Below are 26,104 nucleotides of genomic sequence, written 5' to 3'. Positions count from 1 at the left end.
TGAAGAGGTAAGAGTTGCCTGGGGAACTGTCACCTAACACTAGCAATAGCTAGCTAGTTAGCCGCTAATAAGCGGAATGCTAATTTTGGCTAACGAAAGATGCTTGCTACAAAAACTGAACAGCAGACTCATTTAGAGTGTCTTTAAGTGCAGCTGAGTGATTAACATTACAAAATATTGTCTACCTGTCACTCAAAGCTCCCTCATCCTTAATAAAATATATCTTTGTAATACATATTAGAATATAAATGTAGAGTATAAAATTACCTCTCCTTACAGAGTGTAGGGGGGAATATTAGCATCACCAGAAGCAGCTGCTTGGTTTAGACTTAGCATTTTATTTCCATTATCGAGCTACAGCAGGAAGCTGTTTCCACAGAGATAAAACAACCATACACTGTACCTGCTTCAAATAAGAGATACTCAAATAATACAGTGTAGTTGTCGAGGAGCGAGGAATGTCCCCCAGGTATCGATGTACCAGAAATTATTCTTACTGCTTTTACTGTGTGAAATTCACTTGAAGCAGGTTTAAGGTGGCATGCTTCATATAAATATGTAAATAAACATGGTTCAATTCATAGTACATTCTCAGAATTTAATATAGGGTGTAAAGAGCATCTTCACTTCTTAGTTTCATGTCAGGTTAGTTCGACATGGAGATTTCTTCCACCCCGTAGGGCTCGTTCTTAAGCGCAGAGGGGTGACAGGTCCTGCCTTCACTTTTACCAAAAGCAGTGAGAGGAAGAAAGAATGGCAACTTAAACATGCCATTTATTCCACATATTCAAATCTGTTCGCAGCGCAATGTCAAACTCTCTGTGATGTCAGGTCCTCGAGTGAATGAGCTGCGTCCGTATTGACATTTTTAACAACATTAATTTCAATCAAGCTGCTGAGGAAGTACTTCTGTTTAGCTGGGAGCTAATGAAGAGAAAAAGACACACATATGGGACTCTTTTTCTTTTTTTGTGTGTGTCTCATCCTTCGATCTGCGCCCAGATCCATATGCCATATGGGAAAGCACGGATGACAAGATCCAAGAGTTCAATGCATTTCCAGTCTTTCTCCAAATGCAGCTGAAGAATCAAAAAAGGACTCCCTCTCTTGTCTCATATAGTCCCCTGGGCACATGAAAGTGAAGGTTGCTCTTGCAGCCCTTTTAATGACGGGCCTTTTTTTGAGAGAGAGAGAGGTTTTTGTTTCATTTAGAGCAAATCTTCATTGTTAATCCATTGCCTGTTGCCAGGTTTGGACGCGCGGCGCCATATGTTGCACGCTGCCTCACTACCTTTCTTCTAAACCAAGGATTTCAAATTTGTCATTTTGATATGTTTCATAACGAGACAGCACGTTTCACGTGGGCTGACGGTCCTTATTAATGTAAAGCTGCAAACAGCTTCAGAGCTAATACAATTTATGACAAGAATACACAGCTGAAGGCTGTCAGGGCCATTTTACACGCGACACTCTGGGAAAGTTTTAAAGCCTTAAAAAGTTCAGGCCCGTTTTGTGGATCTACCTGACCCTGGTGGTGTTCAGATCGTATGAAAACCAAGAACATCTATATTCACTCTCGACTAAAGTATACAAACATTTCTAAGTCAGTCACAGTTTTGAGAGATCTGGCTGAGTCACAACAATGTGCTTCAGCCAAGACCAAGTCTGGAAACCATTAACATAGAATATAACCTGGCTTGAGCAGAAAGCACAGTAAATGTTAAGCAGGTGAGAGACTCTGAAGCTATAGTAACACAAAACTATTTTGTTACGCCTGAAACATTTTTACATTTGAATCCACAGATTTCGTGTTCGTGAGGCAGAAGTTTGTGGACACCATTTTTAAGGTATTAGCAGTGGGTTTTTTTTAAAAAGTAGCCAGCCCACAACATAAACAGTTTTTCCAGCTAGCGCGTTCACAGGTGGGAGTACAATATTACCGTGCCACAGTCTATACATTGCACCATTCATCACATAATTAGATTTTCATGAAGTAGATTGCCTCCTTATTGGCTGTCACGTCGACTCTGTGCCATCAATGCGAGAAGCCCCTTCTGCAGTCCGCTCCATCAGGCCCGTTTTTGCTTTGCATACCTGCCAACAAAGCCATAAAGAAATTACCCTAATCATCACGGTAATTAACATCAATAATTATTGACAGTGGCATGAACGAGGAGGGATGGATGGACGAAACGGACGCTTCTCTTTCCTGAGCACTTTGAAGCCAGTTTCCTGGAAGAAGTTTAAAAAAAAAAAGTCCAGTAAGCGTGCGATGTACACGAGGTATAGGAGCCAAGTTGACGTCATATATTTGCTAATGTTGTGCGCCAACCAACAACAGCAGGTGACCCAGCTTCCCCCCCACCCCCTCCAGCACACACTCACACAAACACTCCAGCAGTGCCACCCACCCCCCTACCACCATCCACAACCCCATCATCTCCTCCCTGGTTGCCAGGAGTGCACCTGCAGCTTATTATCCAAGCCTTTAGGTTTATAATGTAGCGCAGGTGCCAAAGTGCCAAAGCACCATTGTAGCACACACACACAAGTCAACAAACTAACAGGCACAGAAATGGGCATACACGCTTACAGATGTGCAATGATTAATTAATACTATGGTAGGTAAAGCCTTAACATTGTTCCCTGTGAGTGTTGGGTAACACATATGGGAAGAAGAAAATAATTTGCCTTGAGTTGTTCATTTGGTTTTTGCATAAATAGTTATTAGTGACTTTGTTCTCAGGAATGAAAACACCTGACAACATACGATGTGTTCATTCCTCGGAAAAAGCATTGTGCTGTATTATTGGTGGGATGTGACATAAGATAGCAGTTGTTTAGAGTGCTTTGGTCTGATTGGCCTGGTTCCTGAGATAGACATGTAGACATGTTTGCCTTCTATCAAAGATAAAAAATAAAAATAAATGGGCCTTACTCTAAAAGAATAATTCTGAAAAAACTCATCAGCAATGACTTTTTACAGAAATCAGTACCTGGTTACTCAAAAAAAATATTTTCCACCAAAATACACCCACCATAACTGTCTCACCAAAACAGACATGATATAAAAGGTGAAGCAGTATCCAGATCCGAAAAGTATGGAAGCCCGTTTCTGCCACTATAAAACAAAAAGAAATAACTTGACATTTTGAGTTATCTTTCTCAAAATTATTATTATTTTTATTAAGTCATATTTTGACAAAAATAACTAAAAATGTTGAGAAAAGTAACTCGAAATTTCGAGTTAGCACTGCCAATAAGTAATCTACGTGAATGACGTCATTTCCTTGTTACCCGTAAGCTGAGGCCCTCAGCCACAAATGCTACAGCTAAGCTACCGGTATTACAGCCAGTCATGAATGCGTAAATTGCTGAGTATTTTCAACGTGGCTTCACAAATGATGAAATCCTTGTGTTATTAGCTGAATCACATGGCGTTACTATCAAATCAAATCAAATCAAATCACTTTTATTGTCACATCACATGTGCAGGTACATTGGTACAGCACATGTGAGTGAAATTCTTGTGTGCGAGCTTCACAAGCAACAGAGTTGTGCAAATACAATAATGTAAACAAGCAAAATACAAGAATGGCTACATCTGAAACTAATAAATATATGTACAATATATAATAGTATATGCATTTCTGGATGTGTATACCGTATTTTCACGACCATAAGGCGCACTTAAAAGTCTTAGATTTTCTTCAAAAAGTGCGGCGCGCCCTATAGCGCGGTGCGCCCTATGTGTTGTAAGGAGGACGTAGTAGAGAACACCATGAGAACGTTAAAGGGTGAAGTGTGGGCGTTGATCGTATATACCGGGACAATCGCACATACCTGTATAAAAGAACAGGTATGTGCATTATGCAGGACATCGTTGTTTTAACAACCCTGAAAATGGCAAAGAGACACGCTTACGAAGCACAGTTTAAACTGAAGGCCATCAGCTACGCGGAGGAACATGGAAATCGAGCAGCGGCGAGAGAATTTAAGATTAACGAATCGATGGTTCGCAAATGGAGGAAGCTGGAAAACAAGCTCCGGCAGGTCAAGAAAACGCAGCTGAGTGTCCGCGGACATAAGGCGAGGTGGCCCAAGTTGGAGGAAAGACTCGAGCGGTGGATCATCGAGCAAAGAGTGAGCGGGAGAAGCGTTTCGACGGTCACCATTCGGCTAAAAGCAGTTTCACTAGCTGAAGAGATGAACATTGAACATTTTCAAGGAGGTCCGTCTTGGTGCTTTCGTTTTATGTAACGGTGCCATTTTTCCATCCGGACCAGGACTACGATAGCGCAGCAACTTCCAGCGGATTATAAGGAAAAGCTGGCAATCTTCCGCTCCTACTGCAGCAAACACATCGGCGACAAAAACATCCAGCCCAGCCACATCACAAACATGGACGAGGTCCCGCTCACTTTTGACATCCCGGTGAGTCACACTGTGGAGAAGAAGGGGACCAGCACGGTAGCGATACGCACAACGGGGTATGAAAAGTCTTCTTTTACTGTTGTGCTTGGCTGCCATGCTAATGGACAGAAACTGCCGCCTATGGTGATTTTTAAGCGAAAGACTTTGCCTAAAGAGAAGTTTCCAGCAGGAATCATCATTAAGGCAAATGAAAAGGGCTGGATGGATGAGGAAATGATGAAAGACTGGCTGAGGGAGGTGTATGTAAGGAGACCAGGTGGTTTTTTCCACGCAGTTTCACTAAGAGTGGAAGGCAGCGCCGGGCGAGTTACGCCACAATTTGCCAATGGATTGTAGATGCTTGGGCTAACATGTCTGCTGGCACTGTTGTTCGAGCTTTCGCAAAAGCCGGCATCGTTTCCGAGGAGCCGCACGGCACGGAAAGTGACTCTGACAGTGAAGACAGTGAACCTGGCATGTTTGATGGAGATTTAGCGCAGCTGTTCAATTCAGACACAGAGGATGAGGACTTCGATGGGTTTGATTGATGATAAAAATGTGAGTACCAAACTTTGTTTTGCTCCTGCTTTATTTTTAAATATGCACACTTGTATGCTTGTGTGTTGTTGATGATGACGATTACCGGCAATAGAAATGTGAGTAAGGTACCGAATTCAGGTTTGCTCCCGCTTTATTTTTAAATACGCATACGGTACTTGTATGCGCCCTATGGTCCAGTGCGCCTTATGTGTGTGTTAAATACAGTAAGGGCACACATAACTGAGACTGCGCCTTTTAGCACAGTGCGCCTTATGGTCGTGAAAATACGGTACTAAATATTTTTCTACGTGTGTGTGTGTGTGTGTGTGTGTGTGCGTGTGTGTGTGTGTGTGTGTGTACACATATTTTACAAATTAAATAGAGTAAACAATAAATAAAATATATAAAATAAATAAAATAAAATATACAGAGTGAGACATGTGCAAAACAGTGGCGTTACTGTACAGTGTGGAGTGCATAATGTTGAAGTTCCAGTAGTGAAGCTGAGGTGTCTATGACGTGTTCAGCAGTCTGATGGCCTGGTGGAAGAAGCTGTCTCTCAGTCTGCTGGTACGGGACCGGATGCTGCAGAACCTCCTTCCTGATGGAAGCAGTCTGAACAGTTTATGGCTGGGGTGACTGGAGTCCTTGATGATCCTCCCCGCTTTCCTCAGGCACCGCTTCCTGTAGATGTCTTGGAGGGAGGGAAGCTCACCTCCAATTATCCGTTCAGAGCACCGCACTACTCGCTGGAGAGCTTTGCAGTTGTAGGCGGTGCTGTTGCCATACCAGGTGGTGATGCATCCAGTGAGGATGCTCTCAATGGCACAGTGATAGAAGGTCCTGAGGATGCGGGGGCTCATGCCGAATCTTTTCAGTCTCCTGAGAAAGAAGAGGCGCTGCTGTGCCTTCTTCACTGTTTTGTTTGTGTGTACTGACCACGTAAGATCCTCAGCCAGGTGTACGCCAAGGAACCGGAAGCTGCTCACTCTCTCCACAGCAGCGCCGCTGATGGTGATGGGGGTGTATACTTCTCTGCACCTCCGGAAGTCCACTATCAACTCCTTTGTCTTTGCGACGTTGAGGGTGAGATGGTTGTCTTGACACCAGTGGGTCAGGGCGCTGACCTCCTCCCTGTAAGCCGTCTCATCACCGTTGGTGATAAGACCCACCACTGTAGTGTCGTCCGCAAACTTCACAATGATGTTGGAGCTGTTAGTGGCTGTGCAGTCGTGGGTGTAGAGTGAGTACAGGAGAGGGCTCAGTACACACCCCTGTGGAGCACCAGTGTTCAGTGTGACGGGGGATGAGGTGATGCTGCCCAGTCTGACCACTTGGCGTCTGTCAGACAGGAAGCTAAGGATCCAGCTGCAGAGGGAGCTGCTCAGTCCTAGATCCTGCAGTTTCCTGTCCAGCTTCGAGGGAACGATGGTATCAGTAAACGTACTTGCGAAAGAGCCAATTTGTTGCTATACATTGGTAGCTCATGATCCGGTTTTGAGATCCATATCCTTCCGGGTAACAAGAAAATAACGTCATTCACGTAGTTTACTGACTAGCAATGGTAACTCAAAATTTTGAGTTATTATTGTCAAATTAATAAGTTAAAATTTTGAGAAAGATAACTCAAAATTTGATGGATAGTTTTTTTTGTTTTGTTTTTTTTTAGTGGCAGAAATGGGCTTCCATAGAAAGTGAAACCTGTATAAAAATGACTGCATTTTTTTTTTTTGTCCAGCAGGAGGCCACTCCTCTGGTTGTATAGATCAGTGGTTCTCCTTTTGGAGCCATGGCACATATTTCACATTAGACAAATCACACGGCACACCACCAAACCAAAATGTCACAAAAAGCATGTTGATCATTTTTCCCAGCGCACCAGGCACAGGGAATTGGTTCGGTTTGTCCCCAGTATACTTTTGTTTTCTTTCTTCTGACCACTATTCATGCTAGGGCCTTCATCTGGGTCGAAACTGGCTACTTTTTCTTTTCAAATATTTATGTATTGCTATTACGCGCTCTGTCGTCTGACAGCGTGACTATTATGTAATTTCTTCTTCATCTTCTTCTGTTCTACTGGCAGTTGGCAAACCATTTAATTAGAGCAGGTAGTTGTACGGCCCTCTAGTGGAAGAGAATTTAATTGTTCTGCCCGTTAATCACGCTTGTAGCTTAGAGTACTAATCGGGTGGAACCAGATAATCCTCCACGGCACACTTGATCATTTCTCACGGCACACCTATGTGCCGCAACACAGTGGTTGGAAAACACTGGTATAGATGCTTACAGGGAACAGATTTGTCTCCTTTGACGCACGCCCTCAGTACACACGTTCATAAGGAGTTAATAGCGTCAGTCGCCAGTTTCAAATCATACCGAATACAGCATGATGTTGATTTTGCTCATTACGATTTCCATTAAAGTAAAAAAGAAGAAAAAAAGCACGGTATGCTCTGCCGTTTGATTAACAGCTCTGCTTGTTAGGTCCACTTTCAAAACACGGAGATGACATCGGAAGAAGAAAACAAAAAACAAAAGAAAAAGGAACAATATTTTAATAACCATACAGCGGCTGCATCTATCTTTTATTTACAGTCTGTTTTGACAGGTTGTAAACACCAGCTGAGCTGTAATGTTAACTAGCTGCGCAACTCTTTTGGTTGACAGATGCAGACAGCAGAAAGATAATAGCTCCCACTTTAAATTCTCCACAGCACGGCTGCCGGACGTTTTTAAGTAACCTACTTGTGGTTTGTAGAAAGAGACTGCCGAGTTTTTCAAATGCATTTTTTAGCACAAAGTAAGACCCCTTCACTCCAAAACACTCCAAAACTGGACAACTCCCACAATCGAGACAATCGAGATGGATGACAACCTATGTGTTTTAAAACAACTACATCATTTTAGTGCGATCTGTCCCTTTGAAATGGCAAATTTAGGCCTATTGCTAGGCCTAACGTAGTAAAATGTACTGTAATATTATGCTTAATAGTGCAGTGTTAGAGAAAGACACTTAAGGAAAAAAGGAAAAAACAATTCTGGGGGAGAAATATCAAAATTTCTGCCAAAAGTCTTCTTGTAGCTGGAATAAATGGCTAGACATCATTAATAAAATCAATCAACTGATCAACTGAAGGGGGCAGGAAAAGTCAGACACTTCAACATTAGCAAGAAAAGAAACAGGAGGTACAGTGCTCAGCATAAATGAGTACACCCCACTACATTTGTCAAAAACCCTTTAGTCAACATTTTCTATGATCAAATCTTGTTTGCAATCTTGCAAACAAGATTTGTGAATTTGCACACACAAAAAAGTGATTTCCCTAACAAATTCATTCGAGCACATTCAAGCCCATGTCGCAAAAATGAGTACACCCCAATTATAGTCTTAGGAGAAAAGCCACACTTAAGACTACAAAATTCAAATTAACAGGCATTCAACCACAGGTGAGTCTAATGATTCATTTAAGAGGTGTCCAGCTGACAGGTGACTATAAAAGGGCATTACTTAACAAAGAAAAGCCCTTCCCATTTCATGCTGTCAGCAATGGCTCCACATGGAAAAGAAATATGGGCAGAAGTCTGTGCCATCAGAAACTGAATTTGAATAAGTTAAATTCAAATTTGAATTGCTCGGATTGAATCTGAATTGTAACTTGAATAAATGCTTTTAAAAACTGAATATGAATTATCCTAATTTGAAATTCAATTTATTGGTTTGAAAATGATCATCACTAAATTGACATTGAATTTTATATTTTGAAAATGAATTAATTTGCTTTGAAACCGTATTTTATCCTTTAAAAGTTTAGCTCTCGAATAATTTCAGATTCACTTGTCACCATCCAGTTTCAGTTCTACAATTCAATTTCAGTTCCAAATTTCAGTTTTTTTGGGACTTACATCCGGTTCCGGTTCAAGAGTAATCGAGTGCAGATTAATAGAACTACGTTTTACTAGCGGACCGAAAGTGTAGCTAACTGCAGTGAAAGTTCACTGCAGTTAGCTAAAGCAGTATAAAGCCAAACTGGAGTGACCGTTTCCTGTGACACCATACAGCGCAAACTGCAGAGGAATGGCATGCATGGGTATTGTACACGAAGGAAGCCTCTCCTAAAGCCCATGCACAAAAAAGCATGCCTAGAATTTCCTAGGGCCCATGCTGAAAAAGATGAAGACTACTGGGACTCCAAAAAAAAGATCCACACATCTAAAGCTACTGTTGCATTTCTGAAGAAGAACAGGGTGATTGAATGGTTCATTTAAGTATGTCTCCTGATCTGAACCGAATCGAACACCTGTGAGGAATTCTGAAGCGATAAGTTGAGCATCACTCTCCATCCACCATCCGGGCTCTAAAAGAGGTTATTCTTGAAGGATGGAAAAAAATAGATGTTGCAATATGTCGCCAACTTGTTCATTCCATGCCTAGAAGACTTGGTGCTGTCCTAGAAAATCATGGTGGTCATACAAAATACTAGATGTAGTAGTTTTTGTTGTGGGGTGTATTCATTTTTGCTTCAACCAATTTGAGTAAAACTGAAGATTTTGTGATCTAAGTTATATTATTAACCTTAATTTCATGTTATGGAGTTAAACAAGTCTTCAATAAAACTCAGCCTTGTGAAGATTTTGGAAATTGTTCTTTCGTTCATTGAGCTGCTGATTAAATCTGTACTTTTTAAAGGGGGTGTACTCATTTATGCTGAGCACTGTAAGTCACAGGACGAGACTTCTAGGCAAAGCAAAGCGAGCTAATCTAATTATCTGAGCTTTCATAAAGTAAGAAGAGGGCTATTGTTATTCTCTCTTGGTTTATTTATCTGTTTACTAACTGAGTGTGTGAAGCGATATGCTCTCCTTCAAAAAGAGGTCAAAGGTCAGCCCTGTGTACCGAATAGCAGCTTGTGGCAGAAGCTGATATGGATGCAGCGTGCTGTTCAAGGACGCTTCAGCGAGCGTGAGCGTGCGTGACAACGCAAGGGCAACGTGGACGGTTACCGTACTCTCTCCCTGCCGACGGCAAACAGCAAAACTCGTGTTTTTCTTGCTGAACTGGGTCTGCAGCGGCACCGCCGGCACGTGCGCATCACGCTTCTAAAGCAACACGAATCGGTTCCTGGTTCAGCAGAAATTCGCTTAACTTGCAAGCTTTTCATAACAGGCCAGATTATTGTGCAGCGGGCGAACATCTGTCTTTCCCCTCATATCGTTTGTTTGAACAGTTGTTTAATTCCTAACATCCTGTATATTGATATTGTATTATGCTCGGAGAAATAGAAACATACAGTGAGGTTTTTTGTTGTTGTTTTTTTTCTAAAAAGCCCTTTGTTGTTCTGTCTTTTTTCACCAACTTTGTTTGGCGATGATTTTGCGAGCTGAATTGATGGCAAACCGCAGGGAGCTCCGGGCGGGCTGAGACACTGACCACAGGCACCCCGATCCAGACTCAGTGACAGAACTCGCGGTGACATCTGCTTTTACTCAGGGAGAGCACTTCAGCACTTAATAAAGCATGTAATCGCAGTGTTGTAACTTGGGAGCAGACGAAGCAAAGCAGGCGCGGAAGTGAACTCATCATATACGGACTCGTCCCCGTTCACAAATGTCTGCTTTTGCTTATCTCGTTCGAGTTTATCGGCAATTTTACATTAAGACCCAAATGAAGACAAAGTGCCCCTTAAAGCCTTTTTGATTGATTACAGCTCTTTGCTGCGAAAGCAAAAAAAAAGCCATTTAACAAAAAGAAGAAAAAGAATACGACTTAAAAGGTGTTGCTCTCTGTTCTTATATACATCTGCATGCAATTTTCTGCATGTAAGTAGACAGGGGAAGGTTGTAGTTTTTAATGCCAGTGTAATTTGGGAGGCTGAAAGCTGCACGCTGCAACCAACAACAAAAGGGGGTTTTGTAAGCTTTATGACATCTGGGATACAGGTCACTTTTATTGTTTCCCAACGCAACATGCTGAAGAGGCAGACGGGCCACATTGCCGAAATATTTAGAAAAGAAACGGGGGAAAAAATCCCTCAGGTTGCTAAAATGTGAAGGCTTGCAGCAGCGTTGCAGTATGGAGGCAGGCTGGAATGAAATTCACTTTGAGTGTGTTCTTTGCATCTCGTCTCATATTTCAGCTAAACTGCCTGCTCGCCAGGGCCAAGGAATGCATCAAGCGCCATAAATCAGGGGCTTGATAGGAACTTGGCGGCCAGACAGCGGTGCAGAGTGCAGTGTTATGTAGCTACAGTACAGTAAAGATGTTTTAAGGTGAACATTACCATCTTGGAGGAAGAGGGAAAAACGAGGGGGAGGATACTTTGATTCAGGGGGAATTTTGTCCAAATGACAGAGCAACGAAAGCTCTTCTCACCTCCTTGAGCCACTCACATTCCTGCACTTGTGAATCACTATGATCACCCGGAGGAATACAGGCCTCAAACTGCAGTCTGGCACTGCTTTTAATTTTATTTATGCAGCAGAGTTTGGACTCAGGAAACACATCTTTATCCCGAGGAGCACACATGCAGGTGGGCTCGCTTGAGCTATCTTGTGTGTTTTGTTCTTGTCAAGGCGAGAAAGAGGCAAAAGAGTTCACGTACGAGAGGCAGCCGGCACTGTGTGTGCCAGGTTTGTTTGTCACATCTCCGCCTGTCTGCGCCTTATGCAAATGGGCAGGGGGGCTGGGAGGGACGGCTCCATGGGAAACTGCTGGTGCTAATCCAGCATGTTGAACAGGGGAGGAGAGGAGTACTTTTCAATAAAGCACCCCCCACCCCTCTGTCAAGTCAAACACACACAAACACAAATGCACGCACACACGCACACATGAATGATGGGTTCTCATCCCATGTGCGTGCGCGCTTTCGAACAAACATCAGAAGGAAAACACAAAGACACACAGGCGCTCTCCCGCTTTCTCCCTCTCACACACACATAAACACTGAACACCTGTTTCTTTTCCGCGCATCCAAACAGACATGCTTTAATATGTGAACAAATCCCACGATCTTAAGAACCCACTCTCAATCCGCAGGGTGTAATACCGGGGTGCTTTCAGTGAGATAACAACAAGGCTCAGTGTGATCGGTCTGTACTACCACCTATAGATAGACTAATAACACGCTCCAGCCACAGTCCATGACTTAGACTATGAAATTTATGCAAATTTGTGTGGGAATACACAGAGCCGAGAGCACTATTTAGGACTAGTGCATTTTTAGACAGCCCTCTTTTATTCCCAGAGCTCTCTTCAACTACATTTTTGCAAACAAACGCGGGCTGTTGCCTGAGATCTTGAGGGTCCCTTCACGAAGGCTGAAGTTGTTCACTGAAAGAGGTTGTCTTTTGTGAAATTCCTAAAACGCTAGAAGTCTCTAATATTTTTAGCGAACCAAGCCCTGCTGTCGTTAATTAGTTAAAATAACTGTTTTGGGGGGAAATATTTAAATAGATATTCACGTCTCTGAGTGAATTCTCACAGACAACAGATAGTTAAAATACCCAGCTTTATAGAACAAATGCAGCTGTCTACAGCCTGGTGCAAAAAAAAAAGAATTGTTTATAGCGTATTTTCCCTTTTATAGCAGCTGCAAACTCAGTGGTCTTTGTATAACTTATAAATTTACACTGTATTCGTTTTTTAAGATAAAGCAAGTCATTTTTTTAGCTTATTTAATAAAAAAATATGTTAAATTCACAAATATGCATTGATTAGCATGTATAATTTACAAATTGATGCGCTATCAAAATGTTGTCATTAATCTATCAAAAATAGATAGGGATGGGCTCTATCCGGTTGTTCAGTGATGACGCGACGAATCCTACTTCCGGGTCTAAAGTAGTCTGCGTTTAATATGGATTTTGTGTTGTTAACATGTTTAATGTTTTGTATTTTCTTATATTTGATCTCAAAAAGCTCCTAAAACAGTCAGTGATCCCTGTTGACCTCCCTCGGCTTTTATTACCACTAATCATTTATTTAAGCTCAGTTTTTAAAATCTTAGGATGTAACTACAGCCCAGCCCATGCAGCAGTATATGAATGACTAACCTCGTATTGTGGATGGATTATCTCAGTTGTTCTCCTGGCTGAAGTTTGGTCCTTTTACAGCACCCTGCCATGCGATTACATTTGTTCCTGACCACCGAAAACACTCACGTTAACTTTTATCGAGTGGAAAAAAAGTTAGCTTGTTCATATTATGCTAGCATAGCTGTGTCGCTAGCGGTCACGTAGCACATCATTATATACCAGCTAGCCAAACTTCAGTAACCCTACAAACGTCACTGCTGTTTCGTTTTCTGTCTTCATTTATGTTGGAAGTGATATCAGAGATGTACGTTTTAATTTGTTTCCAAAACCCCGCAGTCAGGACATGCTATATTGTATTTAGATAGAAGCTAGCGAGCTAACTTCCTGCTAACTTCTAACTCCGTTAAATGTCATAAATTCCATTTTCATGGATGCCTGGATGTTACACTCAATTGTTACACCTGGTAGAGCAGAACGCTGATCATTTTATTAAAGATGAAAGACTTTAGACAGTTTTTCAACTCTCAGTAATGCCATAGTGATCGTTTGATATGTGGACCTGCAGCGGAGTTTAGGCCCAGACACGGCTAGTGACGTCAGACTGAACAACCGGATTATTGTTAGCAGATTAAAAATGCAACCCTCCCATCTCCAGAAAGCTGACAATGAGCTGACTAAACAACTGATGTTTCTAAGATAGCATTATGCTAGCTAATGTTAGGCTCGAGTGTCCTAAAAAAATCCCACTTTCCCTCTGATTAAGTTTCAGTTTCATTACCTTCTCACTTCATATGAGAGTTTACTTGTGTCTAAGTCTAACCATTTTAGATCCACTTAAAAGACAGTTTCAGTAACACCAACACATAGGCTAATACCGGCTAACAGCGGCAAAAACACAGAACAGTTCATTGGTCAGAAGTGACTCATTAGCTGATATCTAAGTCCTTCAACAAATTTTTACAGCCTTCTCCAGAGTAAATAAACGTGGACACATATTGACAGTTGAGGTAAACAACACAGACAAACGGCGGCAAGACTTTTTTGTCCTACAGCGACCACCTGATGCGTTTGAATTAGGAGGGGCAAGAATGCAGGACTCAGTTGATGGCAGTTTGCAACCTACTGACATTTACTGGTGAGATTTTACACACTGCAAGTTTAAGTTAGATACCAATACATGCTAGGTGTCACCTCAGCTAATTTTAATCACAGAACTGGACTTCTCAACCATGCTTGTGGCATTGGTGCCTGTTCAAGCACTGTGTGATGAAATTCAAGTATAATTTTATCAGTGCTAATAGCAAATATGTGTATTTTTGTAACACGCTCATTCAGTCTGTGCCTGAGCCTTGCTAATGAAGCTAGATAGCATTAGCTGCTAACTTAGCACTCCAAAAACTCAACCTGTTACATGTAGTGAGCTACTCTGATAAGGCTTTGAGAACCTGTAGAGCTACAGCCACCTCTTGAATCCCTTCAGCAGTAGTCCAGTGTTTATTCATGGTCTTCAGAGGTATAGCCAGAAGGCAATCTCTTCTGGCTGCAGCTTTACATTCAGCAGACAAATATGAAAGAGTATCAGTCCAATATTTCCACAAAACAATTCATTTAAGCAAAACATTGACTCCTGAAATCTCTCCCTTGTGGGTTTTATTTGCAGAGAGAGCAGCGCTGACAGTTTGCAATCTATTTTATAGTTTCCCTTTTGTATTGAAATCATAAGCAGTGTCAACAGTGTCTGCGCCAAACTCTAGTAATATCAATCACTGCAAAGTTTGCCTTAATTACTTCCTGCTAGATAAAGTACATTACACTCGTACTTTGATGCCAAACGACGACAGGATCAGATTCATTCATTACCTGATTCCAACAGCACACAAGATTATATTCCTCCCATAAAACTTGGGGATGTGACAGAGTTCTTTGTGCCGGCCTTGGCTTGAATCCAGCGGTTCAGTCCAGCCCCTGCACTCACAGGTTTGTGTGAGAGTACTCTCTGTGCTTTTCCCCTCTCCATCCTCTTTTCGGTACACAGTCAGACACACGTTGGAGAGCCACAAGACGCCGTTACCTCTCCTGGATCTATATGGGTAGAAAGAGAAAAGGGCGGGAAAAAAAAGGACAAACACAAAAGCAATCAACAAATCCTGTTTGCTTGAGTCCTGCGAAACATAATAGGGCCAAATCATCATCTATTTAGCTTCGTCAAATCACTGACAGCAGGCCTTGATAAAAGAGAGTGGAAAATATGTAGGGTACAAGACTGTGCCAAGACCCTCACCGACAAGAGCCCCCTATTGAAGCCAGATGTTGACTCAACTGGCCAATTTTGATAAATGGCATAATGATTACCATTATAGATCGGGTAATTTTATATCAGTGTGCCACATTGTTGGTCCTCTTTAATGATAGCCAAATGAACTCTGGTTTGTGCCTGAGGCCAGGTGGGCTTTTCTGCTGTTGGTATGCAACATGCAGCGCTTTAACCACCATTCGGAGGGCGCCTGTGCTGAAGTCAGCGCACCTGGTCTTGTGGGCACCAACTGACAGTTCCTGTTGTTGCCATCAAGTGTCCAGCTGAGCCCTGAGCACATCACACAGGTCCGTAATGAGACTTAATTGGCGCTTTAGCCTGACTTTTGCCTCTTTCAATGTCCTCAATCCCATTGGAAAAGCTTATTCAATCAGAGCTTCATGTGCTTGACACAGTGACCCAGATGGATCTTACCTTGTGTGACCCGTGAGGTCCCAGCAGACCAATTGTGCTCTGGTCCGAGCACTGAAGTCTGTCTCCCATCCCTTGGGGATTGGCGCATTACAGCAGATTAGCTGGAGTAATACCTTTATGGAGCATGGGTATGCGGGGTCATGGGATCTTTCCAGGACATGAAAACTAATGTTTGCTTTCGGAGCAAACTGTCACAGACACACTTCTAAGAATCAAGGAAATCCAATTAGTTTAATACTTAAAGTCAAATAGTCGTCTTTCCTCTGATCTGACACTGTCCTTATTCCACCCCTGCAACAGCTTCTATCCCTGTTTTCCTCTTCTTGCTTTCAGGAATGTGATGCAATGAATTTTTATTGAATGCATACTGTGGACCCTTCGACACATTCACATTACCTACGTGAGGTTAAGGTCTATAAGATCCAAGTGACCCCCCCATCATACCTACTGATAGTGTATTGTCTTCTTTTATGGTAATTGTAGATTCGATTAGACTGCCACTCTGGATTGTAGGAGAGAGAAGCTTTAGGTGATGACGTGTGTGTTTACCAAAGGGGTACAGACACAGCAAAAACTCACACTAGCATTAGTATGGGTTCAGTGAAGCTCTTTTATTATTTCCAAGATTTTTTTCTCAGTGAGTTCACTTTAAAGGAGCAATCATTTTTTTAAATGTCTGTTCCAGGTAAACACGATTCCTTCTCCCATATCTATATTATATTTGAATAGCAGTTTTATGGATGCTTGTGATCGAACACTAAATGACAAACATTATCCATAATGATATGGTCAGTGCCCTCACTGAGCTGATGGCATTTTGCAAATACTTCTATTGATGCATTGTTCCAAAAACACCTCACCGATGCACATGTGTGTGGGTATTCTGAAATCTTTTTACACACTCACATTGTGTAGCCCTGTCTTAATTAGGTAAAGAACTCATAATGTTAATTGTCTTCTTTTACCTTGCTTCACTCATACACTCACTTCATTAGGTGTGCCTACATGAAGTGTAGGTGTACAGAATCCCACCGTTGCTGCAGATTTATTGGCTCGATATCCATGATGAGAATCTCCCATTTGACCACATCTTAAAGGTGCCTAACCTAATAGTTGCAACCTAAGTTGTAACAATCGACTTACTGCTGTCTTCCTATGAGCTTGCAGTAGTCTGACCAGTCTCCTCAAGCATCAATAAGGCATTTTTTTACCCTACCACTGGGTATTTTCTGTTTTTGGACCATTATTTCCAAACCCTAGAGTGGGAAAAATGTGGGAAAATCCCAGCAGATCAGCAGTTTCTGAAATACTAAAAGCAGCTCATCTAAATGATCTTTTCTTCCCCATTCTGATGCTTGGTTTGACCTTCAAAAGCTCTTCTTGACCATGTTCTTAAATGCATTGAGTTGCTGCCATTTGATTGGCTGATGAGATATTTGTCTTAATGAGGAGTTGAACAGGTATTCCTAATAAAAAGGGCAGTGAGAGTAGATGCTCTTATTAAACATGGCCAAAGTTTCAGATAACAAGGTGAGCATATATACAAAGAATAGCTGTAAGGCAAAAACTCAGTTTCCTCTCGAGCACGCAGGTCTAAATGTGAATAAAGAAATCATTGGCTTGAACTGTGCGACATGCAAAGCCACCTTTAAATTTAAGGTGGCTTTGCGGCCAGCTGTCTTCAATACAGACATCAGCTGTGTCACTTTACTTGTTCATCAGTTAATGTCACCAGATATCGAACTGGGACTTTTATGTGCCAAATTGCAATCATTCACAATCAGCAAGGACCAAATGCAATAAATAAACACAAGAAAGAGCCACAGTAATGAAGTCATTTTTGTAGCATAGCTCATTTTATTGTTTAAACAGTTTTGCATAGGAAATATATCCACTTCCAGTAATTGACTGCAGTAAAAACAGCTGCTAGCAGTATAGGCTGGATATAACAGTAACAATCACAAAAAGTTGAGCCTTATTTACACTGATTTTAATCTTGTGGCAATTTTAGCCCCTGCACCAAATGTAACTAGCTTGAAGGCATCGCCTATTGGGTGGCGTTGATAAAAATCAATAAAAGAAGGGATATCAAGGCCTTTGCTATACAGTTCACAATGGACACCTGTGGCTCCTAAACTGTAAATGAAAAGATGAAAAGAACAAAAAAAAAAAAAAAAAAAAAAAAAAGGTTTTCCAAAAGTCCTCTAAAACATACATTCAGATACATACATAGACCTTTGCACACACTTGCAGTGTAACTACGATCACTACTGGAGACTGTTTACATATTGTTTTGTTGGTGTTGTTGTTGTTGTTCCTTTTATATATTTATTTAAATATAGATTCCACCGTGATTCCTAAAATAGAAATGTGTGCGCAGCAGGAAGTAAAAGTGCCACAAGACCCAAAAAGAAATCAGCCCTGCAGAGAAAAATGGTGACTAAAGAAATTCCGTCATTGCGCTTAATGTAGCACTGACCCTCCCGCCCAACTCCCCCTCCCTCCCTGAAAAAAAAAAGAAAAAAGAAGAATTTCCTATTATTATTATTTTTTAACAAATCCGACGTGGGCATCGTGTGCTGACGTAATTCGAAAATGAATAAATCACAAAAAAAAAAAAAAAAACACCAAAAGAAGTGATAAAGAGCATATTTTCAGAAGCGTTTGCCACATTCTGCTTGGTGTGACGCCGTTTTCTTCTCGCCACGTAGGAAAGTTAAGCTTATCACATTCTACATATTGTATACAACAGACACTTGGACAGCTTGAACAGGCACTGCATTGCTATCTTTTAGTCTCCTTTTGGTGAATGTTACATCCTGTAAAAATGCTGGTTTTTCATGTTTCATAACAACCTGATGCCAAGTGACTAGCAGCTAGCCAAAGTATGGAAGATGTATATTGCTCATGTAGGATGAAAATGAAGTTTTCTCTTAAGTCTGCATGTGTACAAGCCTCTCAGTCCCTACAGAATGTGTGACATTCAGTTAAAAAGGAACAATCTCACATATTGCATGAGTGCCACAGGTCCTCCTTGCATAAAGTCGTCCTGTTTCTCTGCGATCGCAGCGATCAGTGTAATAATACTTTCCAGTCTCAGTATTTGCTCTGAATGGGGGCTCTTGAAGCTGCTGATGGGTTGAACACTGATTTTTTAAACCCGAAAACACTAGCTCAGCTGGAAGGTACAGTACCCTAATCTGAAGCACCTGAAAAGCATGTAGTATTTGTTTGTAGTGTGAATGGAGGGTTTCCTATAGTACATCAGGTTTTGACAACGTGTGAAATGACAAAAGTGCAAAATGAGTGGATGCTTTCTTTTAGGAAATTCTTAAAACAACATCGCCTGCATGCGAACGACGCGCACGGCTCCAAACTTGCCAGATATACGGTGAGATGCAGCACCAATCACGTTGCGACAATTGTGATTCTTTTTTTTTAAGAACAAGAAGAAAAAGGAAAAAAATAAAATCCGACAGATTCATCAAGGACGTTTGTCACTGCAGATTTTACCCTGCTTCTCACTTAAGGTCAGGTGCAAACTGGGGCCTTTGCCTTACAGGTTTACTTCCCAGCTGCTACAAGAAACACACTCACACCACAATCTTGTTGGACAAGAATTCACACCCATTTCCAAAGAAAAGAAAAAAAAACCAACCCCCGAGATAAATCACATCACACGCTCTATGGCCACACTACTGAAAGAACAACAATTCAAATATTCATGAAGTCTTTCCCAAGTGGAAATATCTAAGCACTAACCAAGTTCAGAAATAATATTAATAAGAATAAAAAAAGCCTTCAATGTTGTTGTTTCTTAATATTTATGGATCAGTACAGAATACACACTCCCTCCCCGACCCCCCCTCTTTTTTCTTTACATACAGGAACACCTGATGAAAACACTAATCAGAGAAACCTGGAGAGTTCTAACTCAAATCCAGTCTCTGAAACAAACAAATCCAAATTTAAAAAAAACATTTTTTTGTTTGTTTTTTCTTTTTCTTTTTTTCCTAAAATGGAATTGACTCATTTTCCCCAGAAATGAACATTTACAAATGTGGGCTTCAAAGAAGAACTCCCCCGAAAGTTTACAGTGTACAAACTCCTGTCCTACGGCAGGCTTTTTCTTTTCCTCGACAGAAAGACCCTCATCTTCTATCGCTGTGTTGTGTCGGAGGCACTCGATCATACATCCAGCTCGGAAATTTAACCGCGTACGCACTTGCACGCACGCTCAAGCTGCCAAAGCAGAGTTCAGCCTCGCAGACCGCAGCTATCGACGCAGTCAGGATATTTACCATTATGTACAGTCTCCTCTTCAAACAGACACCAGCACAACAGCACAGTGACCCTGACACACTTTTAAGTTGCGCGCGCGCGCACACACACACACACACACACACACACACACACACACACACACACACACACACACACACACATGGGGACAATGCACTTCAGTGGGGTCTCCAATGGCCAAAGGCTGCAAAGCACTTATAGTTTTTTTCCTTTTAGAAGAAAAAAAAGCAACCAAGAAAAAAAAAAAAAGAGCAGTGCACTTACAACGGGGTGACTTTTTTCGTTTTGTTTTTTTCAAACATTTTCTTTCTGCGTGAGAAATCTGGGTGAAGACGGAGAGATTGAGCTTGACTTGAGGATTACTTTTTAACAACGATTTCTGCTCCTTAGCCCTCTGCTGGCGCCGGAGAGCTCTCGGGGGAACTCTCCGAAGGAAAACGTTTCTTTCACGATTGCAGGGAAAGAGTGCAAAAGGTGTCATAGCAGCACTGGCTGCGCTGCAGCTTTCTGCGAGAAATTTTTTTTTACAATAAAAATGGCAAGGTATCGATTGATATAAATAATGCCCTGTAATACGCCTGAGAGGTTTAGTTTGACTTCTGAACACTGTAGGACGAGGATGGGGGTTGGGGGAGATGATTGCCTATGTGCTATTTAAGTGCTAGATTTTTTCTCCTAGTGGATTCTATTTAAGCTTCTACTGGGGGCATTTGGACAGGAAGTTAGAAGACACCACACTCCTGCAGTCCAATATTTCCTTTAACATACTCTACGGGGCTTCTGCTAGGGAAGCGTCTCAGGAATTGACATATGTGCATATCGTATATACATTTATACAAATCTACTACTTATAAAATACTTTCTAAAGGCTTGCTTGAACCTGTCTGGAACTGATTTCAACAGGTCTCACTAGCATTAGTCGGTGTGTGATTGTTGCGCAGTCACAGGCCACTTCACTGATGTGTTTAAGGCATCTACTTGGGAATTGCATTAGGCGACATCTAGAATAGCACGGCGTAAAGATTTGGAAAAACGCGCGCGACGCTATCGGCTGCGGCTCTCGGGGAGCCGAGACAGAACGGGATTCTACGCAAAAATGATTTCTTCAAATGATTGTCGCGCTCAAGTCAAGCTGTCTCTCCAGTGGAAGAAGAAGAAAAAAGAGCTCCTTCAAGGTCACACGCTAGCACCCCAGGTGGAAAGTTGAAAGTAAGAGTCACAGTAGACCAATCAGTGACTTTGCAGCCGCAGCAAGCCCAAGGGTGCATCATTTTAAGATAAGTATTTCTAGAAAAATACCACCCCTCCTCCCAAATCTCCCAAATTCATAATACACGGGAACTTGTCTCACCGTCATTCGGTAGGCCTACAAGCTAAAGAAAGAAAAAAAGGAGAAAAAAAAGACCTTGTCTCACACTGCATAGAAAGCAGTCCCCACTTTGGTCGATAAAAAAGGAAAAGAAAAAAACACCCACAACAACAACAACAACAACAACAACATCATCAACAACAACAACGACAAACAACGATATCAACAAAATAAATGCATTACAATATTATCTATCTCCAAACTAGCTTCTAATAATTGACGCATCTATAAGCACTACCTACATAGGCAAAACTTGGTATTGCATAATTTTCATAATTCTGAATTCCACCCTCCGCAATAGTAACTGGAAGATGAACAAAATGAGCATTGAGAAAAGAGAAAAAAAAAAAAAGGAAAACAAAAGATGACAGGTTATTAGAAAAACCACCAAAATACTGAAAACAAACAAACAAACAAACAAAAAAATGCTGGTTGATTACAAACTTTAAAACGGCAACTATACACAGCCTTGATATGCAATGTAACTGTGACATAGAGTAGTACATGAAGTTAAAAATCAACAATTTCATTCAGAGTACAAAACAATTCTTATCATAAAAATGTTAATTTTTTTTTCTATAATGATAAATGCAGCAAAAAACAAGTGTAGTGATGTCTCTATATTCAAAGGCAAGGCACGTAATGTGGACTATATGTCATCGTGCAAATTAAGAGTACTGGAGAGATTTTTTTTTTCCTCGTATATAAATATGTCTGGACTGGAGAGGCAATGGCCGTGAACACGCCACGCGCAATTCTTGATTTCGGGGATTTGCCACCACCTGGATTCGGAATTTCAGCTTTCAACCTCTTCCACTTTAGAGTTAACCTTGCACAAACTGTAGCTTTACCCATAAGCCCACGCTACATTTGCATGAATAATACAAATTTTCCCATGAATTAACACTTCTTATTTTCTTTTTTTCCGTAAACATAAGCTTTAGAAGCTGTTGGCCAAATGCGTATGCTCTTGATCTCATCGTGAACATTTATGCGCACTATGTGCATCTCGTTTTCGTTACTTACGATTTTTCTGAAATAAATAAAAAAAAAAAATCTCCCCATAATGATGGGAAGGGCTCAAAATAAGTGCTGGTTTTGCTCAGCGCTGCACAGGTAGCTTTAATGCTCGCCTTCAACTGCCTTTCCTACTTAATGTTTTTACTTTTTAAATTTTTTTTTACTTTTTTCCACGCGAGGAGACGGATATCGTGACTGAAATCAAATTCAGATGTTTCTCAAACATTTTACCCATAAAACATTTCATATTTATCCCCCTTCCTTTAGAGTCTTAGGGCTGACAGACTGATAGCTTCCCTTCAAAAATTCAATTGCACTTGCCTCTGTCGCATTTTTTTTTTTTTTTTTTATATTCCTTTTTTTAAAGGAGATGCTAATTCTTTCGTGAGGGGTCCAATCTCAAGCCTAGCATTTAGTGTTGTTTTGAAAACTGCATTTAGAGTTCTCAACCTTTACCCATAAAGCCCCTTTCAGACATGCACTCCTCTCCATTAATCTGACAGCATCTTAACATTTACGGGCAGCTTTCGACACGGCGCAGGTCTCAGTCGTACTGACGGACAGGCATGCACAAGTTTACCGTACAGAAGAGGGCGTTTTCACTGTTTTCACAGCAGATATTTTAACATATCAAATCAGGAAAGGGTGCAACATGCAGATGTTCTGTGACGACCCACTGGTGTCACCACTTAACGCTCTAGGTAACCTCTTAACCATCACTTTTCAATTGGAAAGCTGTGAACTGGTGCGGTTTTTAGCCAAAACATGTCCCACAGGACAGGAACTGCTATCTGTCTGGATGCTGGATGACGCTCCAGATGATGGCAGTTTACCCCACCAGCACCCATCCTAACTTGTGCAGACTTTGTTGCCCTTTCAGCCAGGAGGATTTGCTTTTGGCGTCCAGCGTTGCCACTGAAGAACATCCTGTGCCCATCTCAGAGATGCTGCTGGCTCAGACCAAGTAAAAAGGTCGGGGAAGTCCTGCTGTTGCGTTTGCTTGCTCACTGACCAGCTTGCCATGACTTACTGGGACACTTAATGAAAACTGAGCCATCATCCTGTCATGTGGAAATGTCTCCTGTGAACAGGGTCTGTGGCGGCGAAGAGAATTAAATATCGCCGGGCACATCTTGCGGCCACAAATGCAGCAAGCCTTTTGCACATACCGAGGCTGTCTGCGGCGCTGCCATGAGGAGCGTTCACGTAAGAGTTACCGGGGTCTTAATCGCTTTGACAAACCCGTGAAGCCATGTCTGAAAGGGGCCTAAGTGTTTACATTAATTCATGAAGTAAGTAGCAGTAAAGAATAAACAAAGTCAACACATTTTTCTGAACAAAGAGTCGTATCACAGTAAACTGAAATCAAATGGAAGAAGAAACACTCTGAATTCACAAGTTTTTGTTCCTATGGTGCACACAGTGAATCGTTTGATGCGGGAAAGCCTCTTCTCAAGAGGTCTCAGTTGGAGAGCTTAGAGTCTCTGAGCCATCCACCAGGCAGAGGTTGTCAAATATGCAGACCCCCTCACTTATGCGTGTGTGTGTGTGGGTGTGTTTGTAAATCTAGATTTTACATCTTCCTCCAACATGGAAAAATAATAGGAATCGCCGCTAAGAGACTAGAGTGTCATGCAATAAAACATTAAGGCATCTATACATCACAGTATCTGAATGGATTGCAAAGTTCTGCAACACACAACAACTGACTGGTGGGTGGTAGGTGTGTGTGTTTGTGTGTGTGTGGGCCGGGGTGAGGAGACAGCAGACCTGAAGCTTCTTGGTTTTTTTTTTTTTCTTCTTTCCTCTGAACGAACCCTCATCTTCACTTCAGGGCCAGTGTCCATCATCGGGAGGGACGGGAGTGGGGAGGGAACAAGGAGGGGCTGGGATGAGGGTTGGGGGGGGATAGTAGAGAGGGTTATGCAGCGCTTGCTGCTTTGCTGGTTTCATCCATGGCTGTGGACACCTGTAGTGCTAGCTCCGCACTACCAACGCCCCCACCCATCTATCCACCCTGGGGGTCATCCGGCCTCTGTGTGATCAGTTCCCTGTCTCGGCGGGGACCAGGGGCTCACCAATGATGTTTATGCTGTAGTTCTGGTGGACATTTGTTGGCAGAATCGGAGTCCCGTTCGACACTTGGAATGGAACTAAGCTCGCCCAGGTACCAGGACTGTGGAGACAGAGAGACAGAGAGAGAGACAAAGAGATTACTCCTGTGCCGTTTGCAGTCAAAATCAGATTCTTTCACCCAGTTATCCTGAACGCTGCTTCGCTAATGACCAGCTCTGCTGTCATTGAGGTTCGTGGTCTCGCTGTTGGTTTGTTCAAACGCAGATAAACAAAAAAAAAGCTCGTTAAACTAAGCTGAGGGGATCCCACTTGATTCCCAGTGAAGGACATCGTGTGAGAGGGCCGTGACGCAGCCGCTCTTCTGTGCATTAACGGCGGTGGAGAAAAGCGCGATGGGGGGGAGGAGGAGCGCGATTGGTAGCGGCGGTGAAGGAGGAGTGGTTGTGGGTAAAAAGTGTGGGGGTCCCTACACAAAGCTGTTCCATCCCTATTCATCTCACGCTAATGGCAAAACAACACAGTGATTGTTCCTGGGGAGCAACGGTGCTAACTGAAAACGCGAGCGGGAACAAACAGCATGTTGTTCCCGAGGGGTGCTGCGCAACGTAGATGTCAGATAATTAGCCCCCCCTTGCTCTTTTCTTCCCCGCAGGGCCCCAGTGTGCACTCATCTAACCCCCTCCCACCTCTCGTATCACTCCCGCTAAGTATGAAAATACCTGTGTTACACTTTTCACCAATAACCGATGCACGCATACGAAGCATCAGCACGCTGTTGCAGCAGCTGAAACGTGATGGATGGAAAAAAGAGCAGGAAACAGATAAAAGTGAGGAACGCAGGAGTGAAGGGAAAATGCAGAAAAAAGGAAAGAAAAGGAAAGCAGGCTTAGATGGGAAAAGGGGACAAGGAGGTTTTGTTTTTTGGGGGTTTTCTTCACATGAAACAAAACACAAGACAAGCCTCGAGTCTGATGATGCTCCTGTGCAGAGACTCGACTCTTTGTGAAACTTCAGTATTAGAACAACACTGTCTGGGCTCATAAAAGCAACTCATCAACCAGTCTGCATTTTTTACAAATCACTAGTCACCGCTCTTTTACTTAAAACAATGGAAGTGCAAATTCAATTCACCTCACGGCCCGAGAGGCCCGACTCGCTAATAAAGAGTGAAAGACAGAAAACACAAGAGCCGAGGAGACGCATTCAAAACAAAAGCAAACATCACTCAAGTTTTAGGTTGCGTTTCAGTGCGCAAAGTGTTAAAAAAAGACTTCAAGGCTAATCCTCTCTAGCAGTTTTTTTTTACCGTCCAGCCCGTCCTCGTTCTATCCTCTTCCCTCCCTCCTTCTCTCTTTCACTCTGCCAAAAATCATCGGACAGGAAACGGGGGATTAAGTTTTTCCTACCTTTCTGAACAAAGAGCGCACAGAGCGGCCAAGGACTGCAGCGCTCTCCTTTTCTTTCTTCCTTCCTTCCCTTCTTTTATCTCGCAATGTTTCGCTTTTCTTATGAAACGCCTCTCAGGTAATGACTTACATTGTTTAGTAGGTGTGTGCGGGGGGTCAAACAGCTACAAAAATGCACTTTTTTTTTGCACAGATCAGTTTTAAACTGGCTGCCTGTCC

General features: G+C 42.2%; 1 protein-coding gene and 1 long non-coding RNA gene across 7 annotated transcripts in view; both read right to left on the bottom strand.

Annotated features, from left to right (window-relative positions):
* Positions 1–460: 460 nt before the first annotated feature.
* Positions 461–15,411, bottom strand: LOC143416542 (uncharacterized). The gene is made up of 3 exons (XR_013096935.1): positions 15,337–15,411; positions 14,845–15,066; positions 461–2,094 (listed from the first exon to the last, which is right to left on the bottom strand). It is a non-coding gene; the product is annotated as an uncharacterized LOC143416542 (long non-coding RNA).
* Positions 15,412–17,546: 2,135 nt separating this feature from the next.
* Positions 17,547–26,104, bottom strand: part of LOC101466053 (nuclear factor 1 B-type) — a 64,477-nt gene continuing 55,919 nt past the window's right edge. For all 6 annotated transcript variants that reach the window (XM_004554369.5, XM_076881887.1, XM_004554367.6 and 3 more), the window contains one exon: positions 17,547–24,579. In XM_004554369.5, the coding sequence (XP_004554426.1) occupies positions 24,447–24,579 (133 nt within the window). In that variant the 3' untranslated portion in view covers positions 17,547–24,446. The remainder of the gene's footprint in view (positions 24,580–26,104) is intronic.

Source organism: Maylandia zebra, linkage group LG3, assembly GCF_041146795.1.
Source record: "Maylandia zebra isolate NMK-2024a linkage group LG3, Mzebra_GT3a, whole genome shotgun sequence".
NCBI lineage: Eukaryota > Metazoa > Chordata > Actinopteri > Cichliformes > Cichlidae > Maylandia > Maylandia zebra.
Note: the sequence above shows the minus strand (reverse complement) of the source record. Positions and strands in the feature narration are given on the sequence as shown.